Genomic DNA, 20,292 nt, shown 5'->3' with positions numbered 1-20,292 from the left:
TACCCTTTGAACCAGCAATGCCACTTCTAGGACTGTATCCCAAAGAGGTCATAAGAATGGGAAAAGGACCCACATGTACAAAAATATTTAAAGCAGCTCTTTCTGTAGTGGCAAAGAATTAGAAATTGAGGGGATGCTAACAATGGGGGAATGGCTGAACAAGTTGTGGTATATGAATGTAATGGAACACTATTGTGCTATAAGAAATGATAAGCAAATGGACTTCAGAAAAATCTGGGAAGACTTGTATGGACTAATGCTGAGTGAAATGAGCAGAACCAGGAGAAGGTTGTACACAGTAACAGCCTGTTGTGCAGTGACTAACTTTGATAGACTTAGCTCTTTTCAGCAATGCAAGGATCTAAGACATTCCCAAGATGGAAAATGCTATCCACATCCAGAGAAAGAACTGTGGAGTCTGAATGCAGATCGAAGCATACTATTTGCTCTTTTTTCTTCTGCTTTGTTTTGTTTCTTCATTCTTGTGGTTCTACCTATTGGTTCAAATTCTTCTTTACAACATGACTAATGTGAAAATATGTTTAATAGAAATGTGTATGTAGAGTCTATATCAGATTTCATACTGCCTTGGGGAGGGAGGTAGGAGTAGAAAATTTAAAACTCAAAAGCTTGTGGGAGTGAATGTTGAAAACTAAAATTTAATTAATTAATTAAAAAAGAAATAAACAAGAATTCTTTCCAATAAAAAAATTGCATGATTCTCAAGGGAAAACATGCTTCCAGATCTGAAAACTGTAGCTGTGTATCTATCTGGACGATTAAATGACAGAACAATGAAACATAGCCATAGAGTTTATTTTCCCCAGGTCAAGCAAACCATCACTAATGCATTCCCAAAGAGGCAACTAAAGTTGTTTCTCACAGAGATATCAGAAACCAGTTGTTTTAATAGTGTGCACCTGAAAAGTAAGACTGAACCTGACTATTCTTAAAAAAAAAAAAAGGAAGACATTCTTAGAGTTTATTTGGAAAAGAATTCTTGAGATGTTCTCTTTATGCTCACCCCTCCTGTTGGATTCATAGGGGATCACCCATCTTTGCCTTAGTGACTTTTATTTTTTAAAACATTTTTAGGAAAATTGGAGCAATGTAAACTGTGGAAGAAAGGGCTTTGTGGGATAATTTAAAGAGCAATTATTAATTAATTATCAGACTGTTTATAAGACATTAGTTTTCTTAATTTACCTCAAAGCACTTGAGGATCAAAAAGAACCTTAGAAAGATGGTTTCTGTTGAAGGCCAACAAAGGGCATTTTCAATTCCATAGAGACTTAATGATCAGGATAAGATGGATAAAGAGTTTTGATACTTATCTACTTAGATGTTAGAAGGATCAAGGTTCACATTCCCTCAAATAATATCGAGCTTTGTTTCCTACCCCCAAGACTGTTTTCTATATACAATTTCTTGCTTTGTTGAGGAACATAATTAGCTGAGGATTTGAAAAGAGAATTTTTTCCAGCTCTAAATCTTTAATACTATGATCCTATGATCATGTGTACAAGTTTTATTCTAGGTGGGAAAATTCAGCTCTACCATGTGGATATGAGAATCAGTGAGACTGAGGTTGATTGAAAGATATAGAGGCAATAATTACCAAGACAGGCAGCCTCAGGGCTGTTGGTTAAAAAGTACTCCTTGGTATAACTAAATGTTACTTTTTCTTGTCAACAATTATATTGGCTAAATTGAAGAAAAAATGAAAAAAAAAATGCCCCAATACTTAAGCTTTTATTATCTATTATTATTCTGTTCTACAGGGTGATATTTATTGTAAAGGTCACTGAGGTTTTATCACTGGAAGCGTAAAGGGTAGTCTCTAGCCTCAAATCTAAGACAGTAACATGTCATAAACCCCATGGATAGTATTCTGGTAGAGTACCAAAAGATAATTTTTAAATCCATGAAGTCTTAAAGGGGAATTCATGGAGCTTTAGAGTTGGAAGGAAGTTTAGTAATCATTTGCTTCTTCTTCCCAGAAATTTAAAGAAATTAGTTGCCAGTAAATAGTTCTTTAAACATCCTTTACATACATTTAGTGATAAAGATTTCAGTACATTGGAAAGCAGCCTGTCTAGTGTTTTAAACAGTTCTAGTTCTTAGAAACATTATTCCTTGTGTTGATACTTAATCTTCCTTAGTGTGAAAGTAAGAAGAGGTTAATATATGTTTAAGTCAACAAAGACTGTGTCCTGTACATGTGGAAATCAAAGAAGGTTTGAGAGAATTTATTCTCAGGGACATACAGGATTTCTTTGCTTAGGCCCTTCAAGACCAATTTTTATCAGTACTTGCCCAATTCTTCTGAATCTGGTGCATCAACTTCTTTCCTGGTTTTTCTTTGAAGCATGGGTGATAATTTCCACACCTTTTGCCATCTTGATTATCCTCTTTTGGGAGCACTGTACTATATCAATGTCTTTTATATAATGTTAATTTTATTAATAATAATATTAACAGAATACTCCATGATGTAATCTACTGGTACTATCATTATTTTGTTAGTTTTGTACCTTATTTTCTTTCTCTTTCATATTCCCTATGTCTGTCTGCTTTTCCTTGGATTCAAATGGATCAAATTCAAATGGAATCCTGTACTCAGGATCCCTTCTCACTCTTATGCTCCAAATGGTTTTTTCCTCTTCTGCCCCATATTATGAATCACCCTTTTTGCATGAATCTGAATGTGAAATCCATATTTTGGCTTAATCGTAGATGTACCTTCTGCATTTATTATGAATGGTTAATAATGTTTAATAAATAAGAGATATTTCTCCAGCTCCTCTCAAAGAGACCAGATGTCTTTGTTACTGTGAGAACAATCAAACCCACACATGTGTGGGTGGTATAAGGTAAAAAATGAAAAAATTGGTTTTAGTTCATCAGAAACCGGAAAAGAGAAAAGCAAGCTTTTTGGCTCAGCCTTGGCTAGAACAGAAAATGGTCACCGGAATATAGAAATATTTCTTTGGTAAGTAGTTGAGAGCAGTTTGCCTTGTATTAAGAGATGACTTAAAAAACAGTAGAAGGAATCAAAAGTGGTCATTTTCATACATGTGGCTAGCATAATGTGCTTTAAGTTTACTAAGTGTTTCATAGATATGTTGTTACTTATGACAACTAATGAGTTAGATGCTATTATTACCCCTCCCCCATTTTACACATGACACAACTCAGTCTCAGAAGTTTTGTCTTGCTTGCAGTCACAGAAACAGCAAATATCTAGTGAATTTTTAAAAAGACGATTTGAACTCAGATGTTCTTGATTACAGAACCAGTAGTCTATCTACTATGCTGTCCAACTGCAAAAACCTCCATTTTTGAATTTTGAAGGTAGGGCCTATTAAATTCCTTAAACAAAGGAATAAATTATAGTAAACTGAGTCATTAGGGTTAGCTGGGGTTTCTTGAATACCAGCATCTCTTGTTAAAGAAAGGCTACAGAAGGGCTAGCCTTTGCTTAAGTCCTCATACATAATATTCAAGCTTTTGTCACTTAACCTTTGCAATGGCTATCCTCCATTCCTAGAATGCAATGCTTCTTTCCCTCTACCTCATAGAGGGCACATCATTCAAAATGCAGCAAAAGTATCACCTTCAACATGAAGCCTTTCCTCATTACACAAATTATAGTTTGCTACTTCATTAACTGCCTTTAATATATTTCATACCTACTTAAATATGCACATGTTGTCTGCCCTGATAGAATATATTTCCTTGAGGGCAAGGACTTCCACTTTAGCCTTTCTATTCCCAGTGCCTTTTTCTGTGGATAGATGGATCAATGGTTTGATGAACTGTAAAAGATGGACACATTTAGGGACTTTTACATAGGACAGGTACCAAAATGTCAAGGACTACACACCTATTGATATAATATACCTTGTCACCAATTACTAAGTCTTCCTTTCTTGTCTATGGTTGTTTTCTCCAACTAAGGGGTACAGGATGAAGACTTGTAATATTGCAAAGACCAGAAATATGATCTGGGACTTAGTTTTAGAAAATGGTTTATAGGCAATCTATTCTGACCCTTCAGTTAATAGCACTCAACTGGCCAGTAATCATTGCACTACATTGGTAGAATGCTGCTTTACAGTTATTGGGTTATGAATAGCAAGTCCCAAACGCACTAGTAAATTCTCTACTTTTTCATATAATTTAGTGGGAATAGTGAACTACTGTTGTCAGGGTTTAAAACAATCACCTTGTCAATTGTTTTATTGTATTTCTGTGCACTGGATGTACAGGAGGACTAAGCACCACTGTAAAATTTGCCAGTTTGGAGCAAGTGAAGACAGGTGTGAGATTACAGCTACGATAAACTTGAAATTGAACACTCTTTGTAGCTGATTTTGTAGAAGGCAATTGGTTTGATTTATGCAATCCAGACCACAGAAGGAGAAAGATGTAAGTCAGAATCTACGGTCAAAGACATGGTGGTTAGATGAGTTGTAGAAGGTCACTGGGAACTGCCAATTAATGTTTGCCTGTATCTGGCTCTTAATGCTGGGACAGTCAAGTATATCTATGAAAATGGCATTTGGAAAAAGGAAAAACAAGTTATTTAGGAAAGATGTCACTCAGAAAAAGCTGAGACTGCTGTGAACTTATAAATCTGAAGTACCTGTAGGTTCCCAAGGTAAGTCACATGAACTAGAAGTATATTTGTTGCCCAGAACATACTTAAATTCTCTAAGAATACCTCCATGGCCCAGCTCAGTAATTAGAACTCTATTTAGAGTATAAAGACAATACATTTATGAATCTCCATTGGAAAATGAACTGTGTAGAGAATTATGAGAAGCATTTTTTAAAAATATAGGACTCCATTTAGTCAGGGCTCCTCTAGGCATGCTTATTGTCCTGGGGGAGGGGAGTGAGGGGGATGGGAGTATCAACTGCCCATGAACTTAGCAGAATTAACTTTAACAAGCTCTGAGTATTCATGGTTTCCCAAGCACAGATAAGCAAGCAGTTTAGTGGCTCTATGGTTTCAGCATCTATAGAAGATCTCTAAGGTTTCTTTCATTTCTAAAATGCAATTATTCCAGTCTCTGTGATTCTGCTACAGGAGATAGAGGACAGATAAGAAACTATGTAATTTGCCATCCAGGTGTTCCTGAGTATTATTGAATCTTTTTGAGGTATTCAATAAAAGAACAAAGTAATGCTAAGGAAAAGAAGAGAGATAACCCCCTTGAGTTTGTTAGCTTGTCCATTTGAATTCTTGGTTGAAAAAAAAAAAGACCATCAATCATGATCTGTAAATAAATATAATCTCTAAGGGTTTGTAGGGGCTGAGACAGAGCACAAAATAAGCTTATCTTGTTCTCTGCTCTTCCCCATTGACCACCCACAATACTCCCACCCACATCAAACAAGCAATGCATATTGAATTTTAAATAGGTGAAGTTAGATTAAAATGAACATCACTGAGAGCCTTGATAGGGAACCTCAGTCACTAAAGAGCAGTGTAATCTTTGGGAATGGTAGGGGAAAGGGAGAGGAGGTTGGGTGGGCAGAAGTACATTTTCACTATGTTTCCTTAATAACAGTGGATGAGTAGAATTATGGGCTGATCTTAGGTATGAAATTAGGTTAACAAGTCAACATAAGCATGCTTTCAAAAAATCTTATTTCAGAAACGTGAACATAAACATTATCAACTTTATTGTTTCAGGAACAAAACTGAGTACCTACCTTCGGAACTATTCTGTTTATAATTAATGACAATTTTGTTCTTTGGCCTTTATTAACGAGCTGACTCACAACTCCCACACACTAGCATATCAATTCCAATTCTTTCTATTTCCCCTTCAAAATGTTTAAAAAAAAAAAGTTGTCCTAATCACAGAATAGCCCTCAAGGTACTCAGATGTTTGCCTAATCGGCCACATACGGAAAGATTTTTTGAAGGATATTACTAAGAAAAGGGCAGTTTACATATAGAGTTTATTAGAGCCGGAAGGGACTTGAAAAATCAATTAGAAGCCTACCTCTTTGTTTTATAGATGAAGAAACTATGGCTTAAAGAAATTAAATAATATAATCAGGGTCACACAGTTATATTAGTGAATGATTGAATCAGGGCCAGGACCCCTAGAATATAATAGATGTTCAGTAAATTTTAGTTGAGTTGGATTGAATGGAGTTCTTCCTGAGTGATAACTTTGCAGAATTTTACTCCTTCCACATTGTTCTCACTTTGTGAAAGTTACTTCTGTAGGTTACCAGTAGATGAGAGATCCAGTTCCTTTTAAATTGAGTCAATGTTATATTTATCAATAAATAAAATCTGAAGATGTGAACTGTCGGAAGGCAATAAATTAAAGAGTCTGTTTTAAGAAAGAGACAAACGAAATTAGGGTCCATGTGTCCATGGTTTAATTTCTCTCAAGCTGGCTTGACATGCACTGCATGGGAGTTCAGTCCAAAACTGGGCCCCGCTAAGGGGGCTAGTTCAGAACTGGCTCAATTTGGGATTTGGGGGTACGGGGTTATATGCCCTTTGAAGAGTGGGTGTTCCCAAGGGGTACTAATTTGGTCAAAAAACTCTGGGAGTTGGGCTATATTAAAATGAGGTCTTGAGTACTTGACTTAATCTTGGTCAACAGGGGCTGATATCACCACCATCCTGACAGAGGAAATACCACTCCCAGGCTTGGGAATCTGTCCCTACCCAAAGCTGAGCAGATTGAATGAATTCAGGCCTAGGTTGTAGTTTGGCCACAATAAGCTTATTTTCCATAATGTCCTTGTGAAGAAATTTTCAGAAGAGGGCTGCCTTGGGGGGAAGCTCTGAGAATCATTTTTTTTACAGAACCAAGGAAATGGGGAAAATAAATTTAAAAATCAGCAAGTCAATAAGCCCTTTTTTGGTCTCTTCCTACCTTTTTTTTTTCCTTTGGCTATTACTCTCTTTTCCTTTGTCTAATGTTATTGGCTATTACAAAGTACCTAACTTCTTATCTTTGCAATATAATCAGTCTGCCTAACATGTTTTCACTAGTTAGCTTTTAAATTGTGGTCTTTCTTTCACATTGACTTTGCATGAATGCTCTCATTAAGCAATTTTTGTAAATGAGATTCTGGTTTGTGGTTTAAGTTGCATGGTGGAATTGTGTTGATGGTAAATAGCCATGGGGCCTTCCCTTTGTGGTTTAACCACAACCACACTGACCTTTTGCCCTTTTAGAGAAAGAGAAGTTGCATCACTTCTTGAGCCTAGTTCCTCCAAAAATTTTTTTTTTCAGATCTGCTATTTCAAAACTTACTAAAAAGAGACTATGAAGTGATAGAATGTGGAATTGGGCATGCACATACATGTGTGCTCACACACACATACAGGCATACGTGTATAAACACATACACACACACACACTCCAATGCATCAATGGATTGATGATCTTATCAATGTGGGTAATCTTTTTTTAGTGTTGGTAATTGCAGCCCAAACCCCCATTTTTTGTCTCGTGCAATTCATTCTTTTATTGTTCAGTCGTTATCCAGTCATGACAGATTCTTCATAAACCAGTTTGGCAAAGACATTGGAGTGGTCTGCCATTTCCTTCTCCAGTTCATTTTACAGAGGAGGAAACTAAGGTAAATAGGGTTAAGTGATTTGCCAAGGATCACATAGTTAATAAGTGTCTGAGGTCAAATTAGAATTTAGGAAGGTGAGTCTTCCTGACTCTAGGCCTGGTACTCTATCCACTGTGCCATCTAGCTGCCCCATTCCTGTTCCTATCCTCCCATAAATCCTCTAGAGGACACAGAAAGTATGCTGGGATCCCTCTTCCAGTTCTCATAGAACCTCAGATCTATAGCTGGAGGTCCTGAAATATAAATATTAGGCCCTTAATAAATGCTTTGGGGCTAGTTGATCTCATACCCCATCTACTCCAACTCTCATTTTATAGATGAGGAAATATGGTTAAAGGAGTTTATCCTCTATTCCCTATTTCCACTACATGCAGGAATATATATGTATATCATGTATATATCATACTCTTAAGTATCAATGATAGGTTGGTTCTCCCTCAACCTAACAGTGTGTACTTTTTTTTTTTTTTGAGAGCTGGTTCTTAAACATTTCACAGCAAATGCCTGAGAATTTGTCGTCTTTTTCTTTCATTTTTACAATTGGAAAATCTGAAGCCCAGTGAAGATAAGGAATTGACCTAAGGTCACATAGCTGTTTACTTAAGTAAAGTTTGGATTAGAATTTAGGTCTCCCAAATCTAAGATGATTGTCATTCTTTCTACAACAAATAAGTGTAGATTGGCTTCCTCAAACAGACATTTTCAACTATAAAATATAACGCTGCTGACTAATCTGGAATAGCATTTTGATTTCAATTTATTGTTTTTGTGTTGGAGTTAAGGAGTATTTTACACTAGTCAAACTTATTCACTGGGTTCCTGAATTGTGGGCATGTGTTTCCAGGAAGCCTGAGGTAGTCTGGGATAAACATAGCCTTTGACACATATAAGAACTACAGATCATTAGCATTATATTCTAACCAGCTGAGGTAACTTGACTCAAGCTGGCCAACAAAGGCAGCGCACCTATTGATGTAGCTGCTTTCAAATCAATTAATTATTCAAGAACATTTGTTAAGCACCTACTATGTGCCACAGATGCAGCTAGATGTCTCAGTGGATAGAGCACTGGGCCTGGAATCAGGAAGACCTGAGTTCAAATTTGGCCTCAGACACTTATTAGTCGGATAACTCTTGGCAAGCCGCTTAACCCCTGTCTGCCTTAGCCCACTGTAGAAAGAAATGGTAAACCATTCTAGTATCTTTGCCAAGAAAACCCCACAGACAGTATTGGCATGCTATGGTCCACTCAGCCACGAAGAGTGAGATACAACTGAAGGACTGAACAACAAAAATGTGCCACAGATTATACTAATGTCTGGGGATGAAGGAAAAAGCAAAATTTCCCCTATCCCCAAGAAACTTACGTACTAACGATGGAAAGCAACATAAATAAACCTGTACTTACCAGATCAGTGTAGAGATGGTGGAAGCTAGCCTTAAAGGGCAAAGCAGTGGTAGCTGTGGAGACCAGGCAAGGCCTAGAAAAAGTTACACATGATTTGAATCTTAAAGGGAGCCAAGGATTCTGAAAATGAAAGGTGAGGAGCAAGAGTAGTTGATGCATTCGAGAAAGGCAATACAAAAATATAGAGTTGGGAAATGGAATGTCACGTGTGAGCAAGAGAACCTAGGCCAGTGTCAGTAGAGTGTAGAGCTCCTGGAGGGGCATCAAGAGTAAGAAGAATAGAAATGTAAGAAGACATCAGCTGTGAATTCAAGGCCTTAAAAACCAAAGTATTTTATATTTTATCCTAGAGGTACCAGCTTTGTAAGGGATGGCTTAGATAGGGGAGACTCATGAGAAAGGTCACCATCCAGTAGGCTTTTGCAATTGTCCAGTTATGAAACGATTAGGGTCTGAACTAGAGTACAGTGAATTGTGTCTTAGAAGAAGTGTGAAAGAAAAGGAGAGGAAGAAAACCCAAGATCTGGTAACACATTAAATATGCAAAGTAAGCAAGAGAGAAGTTGTGGATGACATTGAGGTTACAAACCTGGGGAATTGGAAAGCTGGTAGTATCTTTGGTAGGAATAGTGAAGTTCAGAAAGAGAGAGAAGAGAGTTTAGAGGAAAGATAATAAATTCTGTTTGGGACACATTGATTTTGAAGAGATGTCTTCAAGATATCTGTTTTGAAATGTCCGATAGGTAGTTGATGATGTAGTAGTAGAGCTTAGAAGACGGATTAAGGCTGGATAAATAGATCTAGGAATCATTTAGTAAAGATGATAATTGAACTCACTGGATATAATGAGATGACTAATCTCATCTGATTAGTGATCTGATCTGATGAGAAAATATATTTAATATGCAAACCATCAAAAATTTATTGATAAATGGAAAAAGGTTTGGGAGGAAAAAATTAAGATTGCTATGGAAATGTTAAGTGACTGAGCACCAGCATGAGATATAGACAAGCATTAATAATTGGCTTCCAAGGAATAACCAACATGTTCAAAAATTTCTATATCCTAGAAACTTACCAACTATCCCTAATTGGCTATAATTAAAACCTATAGTGACTATGAGCTTGAGTGGCTTCCTGAATATAGCTCTGATTTATATTTTTAAAATAATCCTAGATGTCGATATAATCTTCCTGCAGGTCTGGCCCCGTGTCTATCTAACTGGCTTCTCATTACCTAGAAGCTTTAGGGGAATATATAGCAGAGGGTAAAGTGATCTAATAAAAACCATCTTCTTCTGGTTTCATTGTGTAACATTAGAGAGAATCAGTGTTCCAGGATATAGGCTACTGTGGTCTGGAAAGAGTATCCTGAAGCTTATTATTTATCTAATCATTCTAAGTCAGGACATTTTTTTGTTCCTAGCCAAATAAATGGGCCTGTAGTTTCAGCAACTTTGCAGTTTGCGTCTTCTTTTGGCCTGCTCTAAGCAGTGATATCACCATCCCAAACTTCACTAATGAAATCACCATTCTTCCAGATTCAATATACCATTGCTGCATTCCACTTTGGTAAAATTGCAAGATTGCTAAAAGAAACTTCACAGAGCTCTCAGTGAAAAGCTTACAAGGAAGAAAATAAACCTTTCAAGACCTGAGGGAAGTGGCTGCACTTCTATAATTGGAGTTTGGAAACTATAGGGGGGAAAAAAAACTTCTCATTTATAATCCTGTGTTATGTGCATTTAATTCATGAGTATCAACTAAATTCATATGGTCCCTACATTATTCTAAAGGTTTAGCAAATGTCCCTGTTTCAACATAAACTTCTTTTAGGAAAAACAACAAGATGAACAAATCTGAGAAATACACATTTTTTAAGAAAGAATATGTGTGTGGTGTTAATTTTTAAAAAGTGTGCACAAGTATTGGTGGAAATTTTGTGAATGTAAGGTAGTATTTACTTTCTCAAACACTGCAAGGGATCTCAAGAAATCCATCTCGTCTCCCTACCCCTTTTTGTCTCTAAGTGGCTCAACACAAAAAGCAGAGAAGAAGATATGTTCTGTTTTGAGATTGCTCCTGCGGTATTCCTTCAGAAACCTCTTCAGCTGTCAGTTTCAGTGTTAACTGAATCTTACAATCAAAATATTCTTACATATATCCAAACAATTTTTTTGCTATGTGGTTTAAAGTTATATCCTACTGTCTTGGCAAATGCAAAGATGGGGTTCAAATAGTTCAGATCATCATCTCAAAATATTGAACCATGCATTCATTCATTCAGTTGATGTTTAAAAAAAAAAAACCAAAAACTATTATGTCTCCAGCACTGTGCTAGCCTCTAAGAATACAAAGGCAACAAATTAGAGACTTTGCCTTCAAGGACCTTATATTTTATTTGGGGAAAACAGCTTAGACAGAAAGGTAAATTTAAATTTATTTTTTTAAATATAGAAACATTTTTAAAAAATCAAATGCAAAGCAATTGTGGGGGGAAGTCATTAGCAACTATATAGGTGGGAACAAGATAGGCTTCATTTAGAGAGCCATGCTTGACTTGAGCTTCCCAGAGAATGGTAAGGATGCTGAAAGAAGGTGATGAGTAGGTGGTGCTGGTAGTGCCTTCCAAATATGAGGGACAACCTGTGCAAAGTTATGGAAATGGGAGAGAGAATTTCATGTGTAGAGAACAGCAAGTAGGCCATTTTGTCTAGAAAGTAGGGTATTTGAAAGAGAATGATATATAGTTAGTTTGGAAAAGTGGTCTATAGTCAGATTAGAAAGGATTTCAAAAGCCAATTTAAAAGGAATTTTTATATTATCCTAGCGAAAAGAGGGAACTATGGGAGCAAAGGGAATAAGGGATGAAGTCAGGATTGGATTTTAGGAATATCAGTTTGGCTTCGGTGTAGAGAAGAGATTGGAGAAGAGAGAGACTCGAGTCAAGGAGAATAGAAAGAAGGCTGCTGTCACCCTGTAGGTAAGATGAGGAGGTTCTGAGTCAGGTTTGTGGCCTTGTGAATTAAAAGAAGGAGATGGACGTGAGAGAGATTGTGAATGCCTTGGTGACAGTCTCGTTATAGATTCTTCTAAAAGAAGGAAAAGATACATGGAAAGACTGAACGCTAACACTGATTATAGCCCGTATCTTCAGCTTTCTACAAGCCAGATCCACATGTAGCTTGTATAAATATGGTACTTTATGTTCTTTACCAATATAGTAAATTGCGCGTGTGCACACACACACACACACACACACACACACACACACACATGTATTTGAGGAAGTCACGTGTAATGGAATAGAAAGCATTGCTGAATTTCCACTATTGACTCCTCCTAATCTGATCAGCTAGTCACTTGATTCCAGAAAGAAATGAAGTGATTTTGGTACAGTTTTCTCAAAATTACCATATTCATTACTTGTCAGTTATGTATTATTCTAAATAAACTGATTTTACTCTAGTATCTTTCCTATATTAAAGATGTACTAGAATTTTCAGCATTTTTATGTATGCCATTTAAAAATATAATCTTTAAAGTTCCCTGTTTCTGGTTCTTAGGAATTTCCTTCCCTTTCCTTTCCCTTTGCCCCATGAATTTTGAAGACTGGTAGTTGGTAGCCTAGCAGCAACATTAGGCAATCCTCTCTGTAACAGAATTTATTTTCCCTTCATTTTCATTTGGATGAATTTTTCCATCCTTTCCACTTCTTTGGATTATACAAGGGCTATACTTTAATATCCATACATAGTAACTTTTGATTTGGGTGGTGTTAATACGCAGAGGTTTACACACAACACTAGTTGGAGAGACACGAGATACTTAATATTTGATCTTGGGGCACTGCAAGTTATTTTATTGGTATTGTTAAATACTATAAATGAATTTTAATCACAGCATCAAGCACTTAGTATTAATGTTTTCAATGCTTTATGAGCGACTTTAATCACAGGAGATCTTGTCAGTTTTATTTCTCCAGAGTTTGGGTGGGCTTTCCTTCTTCCTCAGAGCCCATGCTAAATATTTTTGACGTTAACAGTGCTGCATCAATTGGAAATTCACATTTTATGTAATAACAGACCATTTTAATTTCATGAGGTAAAGAATTGGCTTCCCCTTTCAAATAGCACTGAAGAAAGCAATATTGTTGAAAGAACTGGCATGGTACATCAAGAGATAACTCTGTTGAATTAAATAAGAGGCTTTCACTACCTTTTACATTGCATTTCCATATAACATAAGCATTAATTAAACCCTTCAGTGCATTCCTTCTTTCAGGAGAGCTTTTTTTCTGTGTCTGACAAGAAATGTCGACCAGGAGAAAGTGTGGGACCCAAGACCTGCCATTAAAACTATACTCACTTGTGCAGAGAGAATAGTGGCTGCATTCGAATAGACAGGGAGAAAGTGAGAGCAGGGAAATATCATTTTCCATTCTTACCCTTGCTTGTTAAACAGACTATGGCAATATCGCTGAAATATTTTCCTCTACCTTGAGCTTTTAAAGACAAGGACATCTAAAACCTTATTACTAGGACTGTCACCAGATATTACTTTGGGCACTTCAAATGAAAACAGAAAGCAATGATCTTTTTAGTTCTCTTAATACACCTTCATTATATGGCTAGTAACTTGGACTACACCAAAGAAAAGTTGGCTTTTTCCTTTGGTAAAGTGAGGGTGTAATTTGTGACAATGATTGTAAGATTCTGATAGAATGGTACCATGATACTTCAGGGTAGTGATGGAGAAATGCCTTTCTAATAGTCTGCTGCAGCACTTTTAATCACATACCACCATTTTATCCTCTTATTCTAGGGGAACACTTAAGAATCTGCCCTCAGGAATACACATGCTGCACCACAGAAATGGAGGACAAATTGAGCCAACAAAGCAAGCTGGAGTTTGAAAATCTCGTGGAAGAGACAAGCCATTTTGTGCGCACCACCTTTGTGTCAAGGCACAAGAAATTCGATGGTAGGTGCAATGTTCTGTGTTCCTCCTACTGCGCCTCTTCAGTTTTTTTTTCTGATAAGAATCTCCCTATATTGCGCACAGTGATTGACAGTAAATAGTAAGGATGTTGAGTTCAGTCTTGACAATTTGTTAGCCATGGTTATTTCATAAGAAAAGCAACATTTTTCTTTTTAGCAGAGTTTGCAAAGGGTGTCATTGTGACAAAAGGAAGATAACATAAAAATATGTGATTTTGAATGGCTCATGCTCTCAAAAATATATTCTGGATAAAATGGAGTATTCGTTATAGTGCAGTGAATTCCAGAATTGATTTTATGACATAATGGACTTTCTTAAGTTACATTAAAGGTAATTGTGTTAAATTCCTGTAAACAGAATTAATTTCAATTAAAACACTATTCAACATACATACATACATCCTTTTAGGGGATGGAGAAAGCTATTTGTAATCAAAAGAAATGATATTGAGTCACAAGTACAAGAAGTCTGGGAATCAAGACATTATTTCATTTGTCAAAATTATGTTTAAAATTGCATCTATATGTATTCATGTGATAGATATCCTATAAAATTTTCCTGCTAGAATATGTCAAGAGTTGATAACATCGTTCACTTCTTCTCTGTTTACCTGATTTTCTCAATAAAGGCTTATCGCTTCAAAGTAGCCTTAGAAAACAAGTAAGTTTGATATATTTTGTTGAGTAAATTGCTCAATTATATATTTTTCATTTGAGAGAAGAAGAAGCAGTTATATCAGTAGGATCACTTCTCTGTGCGCTAATCTGGCTAAAGCTAACACAGAGTTCAGAGGTCCCTTCTAAATGTAAGTAACATATAAGCATAATATGTATTTCGGTCGTTAAAAATTATTGAGTACCACACACCTAAAAGTGACAGGAAAGAGTATTTGTAGTCATCATACATTTGCTGTCCTGCCGTCTTCAGCCGTTTGTGTCATCCCATATGGCTTTAGTGTCTCTGTAGAACAAATGATGAATCTTAAGCTCTCTTCTAGTTCCATTTTTTGATGTAGGGTTTGAGCACCATGTGCTTGAGATGCCCCACATTTGAAGATGTCCCTTAGTATTAGTATGTTATGATTCGGCAGTAGGATTTACAGCATCAGGTTTGGCCCTTTTTGAATTCCTGATAGTTGAGCAATCATCATTTCTATGCTCATTTTAGAATAAATATTCTCTATTAAAATAAGAAGAGAAAGTAATTAATATCAAGACAACTACATCACATTTTTCATCATAACTTTACCAAAGAAAATACTGAAATTTAAACTGAGGGTTTTTCTTCAAATTTTTAACACTTATTGGAACCAAATATATTTGTTTAAAAGTGTTTTTTCCAGAAAATTCAGAGTTTTAGCAACTTGAAAAATGTTTTGTAAATGTTTGTTCTAAACCGACTTGCAAATTTTGATAACTATTACCATGTTTTAGGAACACCCCTGGGGTGTGTCAGCAATGTCAGTGTTATGGGCAAGGAGCCCAAAGTTAAAAGAGCTGCCATTCATTTCTTTCATCTCCTCATGTCAATGCTCAGCAAATATATTATCTGGCTAAAGGTCCTTTTTCTTTGTTGAGTGAGTTAATAAAATTTCATCTTTTTTATTATGGAAACCTGATTTCATTCATATTGGCACTGTAATAAAATTACTAAAAGGCAGGTCCATATGATCATGGATTGGGTTGGCTATTGGGAGATAGAAGTGTTAGATTTCATTATATCTGATAATTCATATAGAAATCTGCTCTAGATTTTCCTATACTTCCACTTCTCTTTTCCTCTCTCTCTGTGCGTGAATTTCTCTCTGAACATGCATATAACATAAGCATAGATATATAGATATATAGGTATATAACATATATAACACATACATTTATATATGTTAAACAGAGATAATTTTCATGCAATTCCCTTGAATGAGACTATGGTGACCTAGTCATTATTTGCCAGATTACACTTCTCTCAACAGAGAGAAAGTCCTACACCCTTGTAGCTCTGGTTGTAGATGAGTAGATGTCACTTCAACCTGAGATACCCTGTTTGTGAATATGCAAAGCCAGGATGAGCACTTGGCTGCCAAGTGCTAGCTATTGAGGTTGTGTCTTTGGAAAATACTTCTCCTTTATTTGATGTAGTATAACTACAAAATCATATTGAAATAATGTCAAGGAAATAGCCATGGTGGGAAAGATATAAAAGTGTTATAAATAAAAGATGGATTGTGAAGACACTAAAGGTATTTAGGGAGTATTTTTCTCTTAACAAATAGAAGTATCCATTAAGCATGAACCAACAACCTCTTCTATTACCATGGCCGCACCTTGAATTGCTCTTGACTGACAATCTGTAATCCTGGAGTCACATTTTTGTCTTACTTAAGAACACCCTTTCTCTAGTTCAGTGTTCTCTGTCTCTTTCTCTCTCTTTTTCTCTCCCCCCCCCCCCATGTTTTAAGTATTGTCGTACCTAGGGGCATTAAGTCAATCAACTTGTCAGGACACTGATTGGGCTCCTTTTCAAGATAGGGTTAGTTACATGTTGGGTGAAGTTCTCTATTAAGAGATCTTTTCATTGTAATTAGATTTGGTTGGGAGACCACGGGATTAGGAAGAGAAATTTAGGAGTTTTATATGTATTATCACAGAGTCTTTTCCTCTAATTGTTTTCATGATGGACCCAATCTAGTCCCTAAATGCAGTGGTATTAGAAATATGTACCCTCTTCGTACCTGTCTTTTTTTTTTAAATACCATTTTAAAAGTCAGTCATTTGATAGCACAAATTATTATTTCTTTTCTCAAGGTGACTGGTTTAGGTCAAAAATTGTCAGAAACGTCAATACATTCACCAGTGCATCGAATGTTTTGTTCTGTTTTTCCAGTTTTTTTATTGAATTCATTGATCAGCATCAGATTGTTAAGGGGGGTACCTTGTATAGGAAATCCAAGATCCAAGATACAGTTTCAGGATTCTTAACTTGACTGCTTTGTGTAGACTTGGATTTGACTAATGGCACTATGAAGGATTTGATTATTTTGGAAACAATAGCATCATTGTTAATTATTCTTTATGTTTTAAGTTAGTATTTCAGATTATTTGTTATTTTTAATTATTATTAATAATACTTTTACATATGGCACTTTCTCAGGGGCCTCAGAAAAGATAAGATGCTCTGTAGAGGGGTATTTTAGAAAGATTTAACACATGGAGCTTGCATTTTTTTCAGTTTCTTAGCTTTCCAGTCATACATGAATGTTTGCTTTTCGAATCAATATCAATGTAGACTCATTGGATCCAGAATACCTTAGAGAGATCATCTAGTCTTATTCCCTCTTTTTCCAGAGGAAGATCCTCATCTCTTATTCTCTGAATAGACATGCCAGAGCAAATAGGAAAAGAACAGCTAATGTTAGTATTTTATAATAAAATGAGAAAATAACATATCTGAATCATACTGAACTATCTTTGAAAGCTAAGGGGTATTTCACCTTCTTTCCCCTCACAGTGGGATAGTGTTATACAACAAATACTGGTTAATATTCTGAGTTGCTTATCAGTTTAGGTTCATTTTTCACCACAGTATCTTCCGTTAGAGTTCAAATATTATAATAAGATTAATATTTTAATAAATAATATTTTTAAAAATTTTCATAGCTCACTATAGTTAAACTGCTGTCAGTTTGACAAGCTTTAACTGTACCTCTTTAGCAGTAGTAGGAAGCTGAAAATGTTACAATTTGAATTTTTTTCGCTTACTCATCTGTCTCTCCCACCTCCTTCTCTCCACCAAAAATTTACTGAGAGGCAGTATCTGTTTAATGTCTAGGTAATATAGCATGTATATTCTCAGGGATGGCAAAATTCCAAGTGTTTTACTCTACCTGTCTAAGTCTTCACTTCTGGCTTTCATTATTCAACAACACATTTCTTTTCTTAAGCCAAAAAGAAAAGACCACCTCCCTCATCTTCTGTCTGAAAGACTTAAAAGGTCTACTCACTAGTGCATCAGTTGAGTTCTTAGCTATAATTCTCTGAAGGGAGCCAGGAATGTAGATGAGGAGGGGGAAAGTAGGTTGGGACAGAACCATTTGCACCTAGAACAATTAGCACAATTAAACCAAGAGGAGGCTTGCGCCCTTTCCCCTACCAGATCCTGTTCAGTCATTCTAGGCCATCAACTGCTTCAATACTTAGGAGATCTGTGATTTGCTTAACATGGTGACTCATTTCTTTGATGCAGATTGAGGGAATGCGGTATTTTTCATTTTGTCATTCCGTCCAAGGGCTGAGCATAGTGGACTTACAAATAAAATGTAAATGTAAAAAATCATTGTAAAATGATTTTTCAATGAATGAATGAAAGAATTAATATGTCCTCACAATTGATCTTCATGATGTATCTCTTTTCTCCGGCAGATATAGATAGATATATAAAGATCTATTTATATCTTTCTGTTTTTTCTATTTCACTGTCTCTCATCATGCTGGTAAATGTTTAGCAACTGGCTGTTTGGGGGAGGGTGGAGAGATTACATGACACCTTTAAAGTTTACTTTGAATTAACATTTTCTTTATCCTTTCCTCAAGTCTAGATGATCAACAAAGCAATAAATCAAGCCTTGACTTGTAGCTTTTGCTAATTTCCATAGTATAAATTTTCACACTAAAAAATTAACAAGTAGCTCTGTTGAGTCACTTGTAGTTGGCTCCAGTACACCACTGAATATATACATATGTAAATCTAGTGATGATTTTACTATTCCCATAAAAACATCTATAAAAATTTTCACCAGTGGCAGCTAGGTGATGCAGTGGAGAGAGCACTGGCCCTGGAGTCAGGAGGACCTGAGTTCAAATCTGGCCTTAGACACTTGACACTTAACTAGCTGTGTGATTCTGGGCAAGTCACTTAACCCCATTGCCTAGCCAAAAAAAAAAGCAAACAAACAAACAAACAAACAAAAAAACTATCACCAGAGCTGAACTCCAGACTTTCTCAGTAGGAGTCTTAAACTAGTAGGAATAGGCCCAGGACTTTTTCTGCAGTCATCTTCCTGTGAGGAAATGATAGTGGTGGAGGTGGCAGCCTCTCTCTTCCAGTACAAAATACAACAAATATTCTGGATTTTTTTATGAAACACTCAAAGGATAGAAGTATATCTACAAAACATACTCCCTAACCTCCTCATCACAGGAGATTTCTGATCAGGACCAACCGTCCTCCCACCTGCCACTGGGATCTAAAAGCTTCATGGACATAAAAAAAAAATATGTCCTCTTCAAAATAGTGCCTGAATCCAATCTCACTGTTATGAAGGTGAGGAAACTGAGGCTAAGAGAGTTTAATTTACTTACTCAAAGCCAATATAAGCACCTGGGGTGAAGGGGGGACTGATCACTGCATGCCATATTTCAGGATGGGGTGATATAGTTGAAGTCATTCATATACAGCAAATTTTTCTTACCTAGTTTTTATATAGACTTACAAATATCTAAAGTCAAGGTATTATTTCTTTTATTGGAAATCATTATTTCAATCATTTTGCTCAAGTGGTAGGTAACGAATTCAGTTAAGACATCAGAAAAAGGCAAAAATACTGCAAGGTGGAAGACTGCATATATTTTGAATGAAAATGGGCTTCAGTGTAAAATTATTAATGTATGAGTGATTAGTAAATATTCATTCTTATTAACTTATGAAGCCTTATGTTATCATGGTGTTCTACACTATCAACTTTCTCCCCATGCATATTTATGGAAGTTGAATTCCTCAGAGAGAAACATTTTATTGAGGGGACTTCTCATTTAGAAATTGCTGTGCCTTCTGATTTGATGGAGTTTTTGTTTATTCACGTTTGAAGTATCACATAAAGTTGTTTAGTATGTCCTTTTCTATTTTATGACTTTATTCTTCTTCCTGGTTCTTATTTATGTATTTTAATGTCATACATTTGTCCAGAGATTTTGGCAGGGAGTGCATTTTTAAAAGCAAAATAAAAAAAAAAACCTGTTGAACAGTAATTTCCATCCTTATGAAAATTCTGTAGTAACGCCCTCAAAATATCCACCATCCTGAATATAACAGTAATTTATATCAGTACCTTGGCTTTGGTACTTTGAAAGCCTGCATATGTTTCCTTGTTAAATAACATTTCTCATTCTTATAAGGCAGAGAGGAGGATGACAGAATGATCTCTTTAAAATATGACCCAATTTTCACAGTGAATAAGATTATTCTAGAACAAAGAAATATAAGTT

The 20,292-nt window shown here is 35.9% G+C and overlaps 1 protein-coding gene across 1 annotated transcript in view; it reads left to right on the top strand.

The window, feature by feature from the left end:
- Positions 1-20,292, top strand: part of GPC6 (glypican 6) — a 1,245,595-nt gene that overhangs the window by 306,009 nt on the left and 919,294 nt on the right. The window contains exon 2 of the mRNA XM_027855687.1: positions 13,859-14,017. Within this exon, the coding sequence (XP_027711488.1) occupies positions 13,859-14,017 (159 nt within the window). The remainder of the gene's footprint in view (positions 1-13,858; positions 14,018-20,292) is intronic.

The sequence above is a fragment of the Vombatus ursinus genome, unplaced genomic scaffold, assembly GCF_900497805.2.
Source record: "Vombatus ursinus unplaced genomic scaffold, bare-nosed wombat genome assembly UNPS02011014.1, whole genome shotgun sequence".
Lineage (NCBI taxonomy): Eukaryota > Metazoa > Chordata > Mammalia > Diprotodontia > Vombatidae > Vombatus > Vombatus ursinus.
Note: the sequence above shows the minus strand (reverse complement) of the source record. Positions and strands in the feature narration are given on the sequence as shown.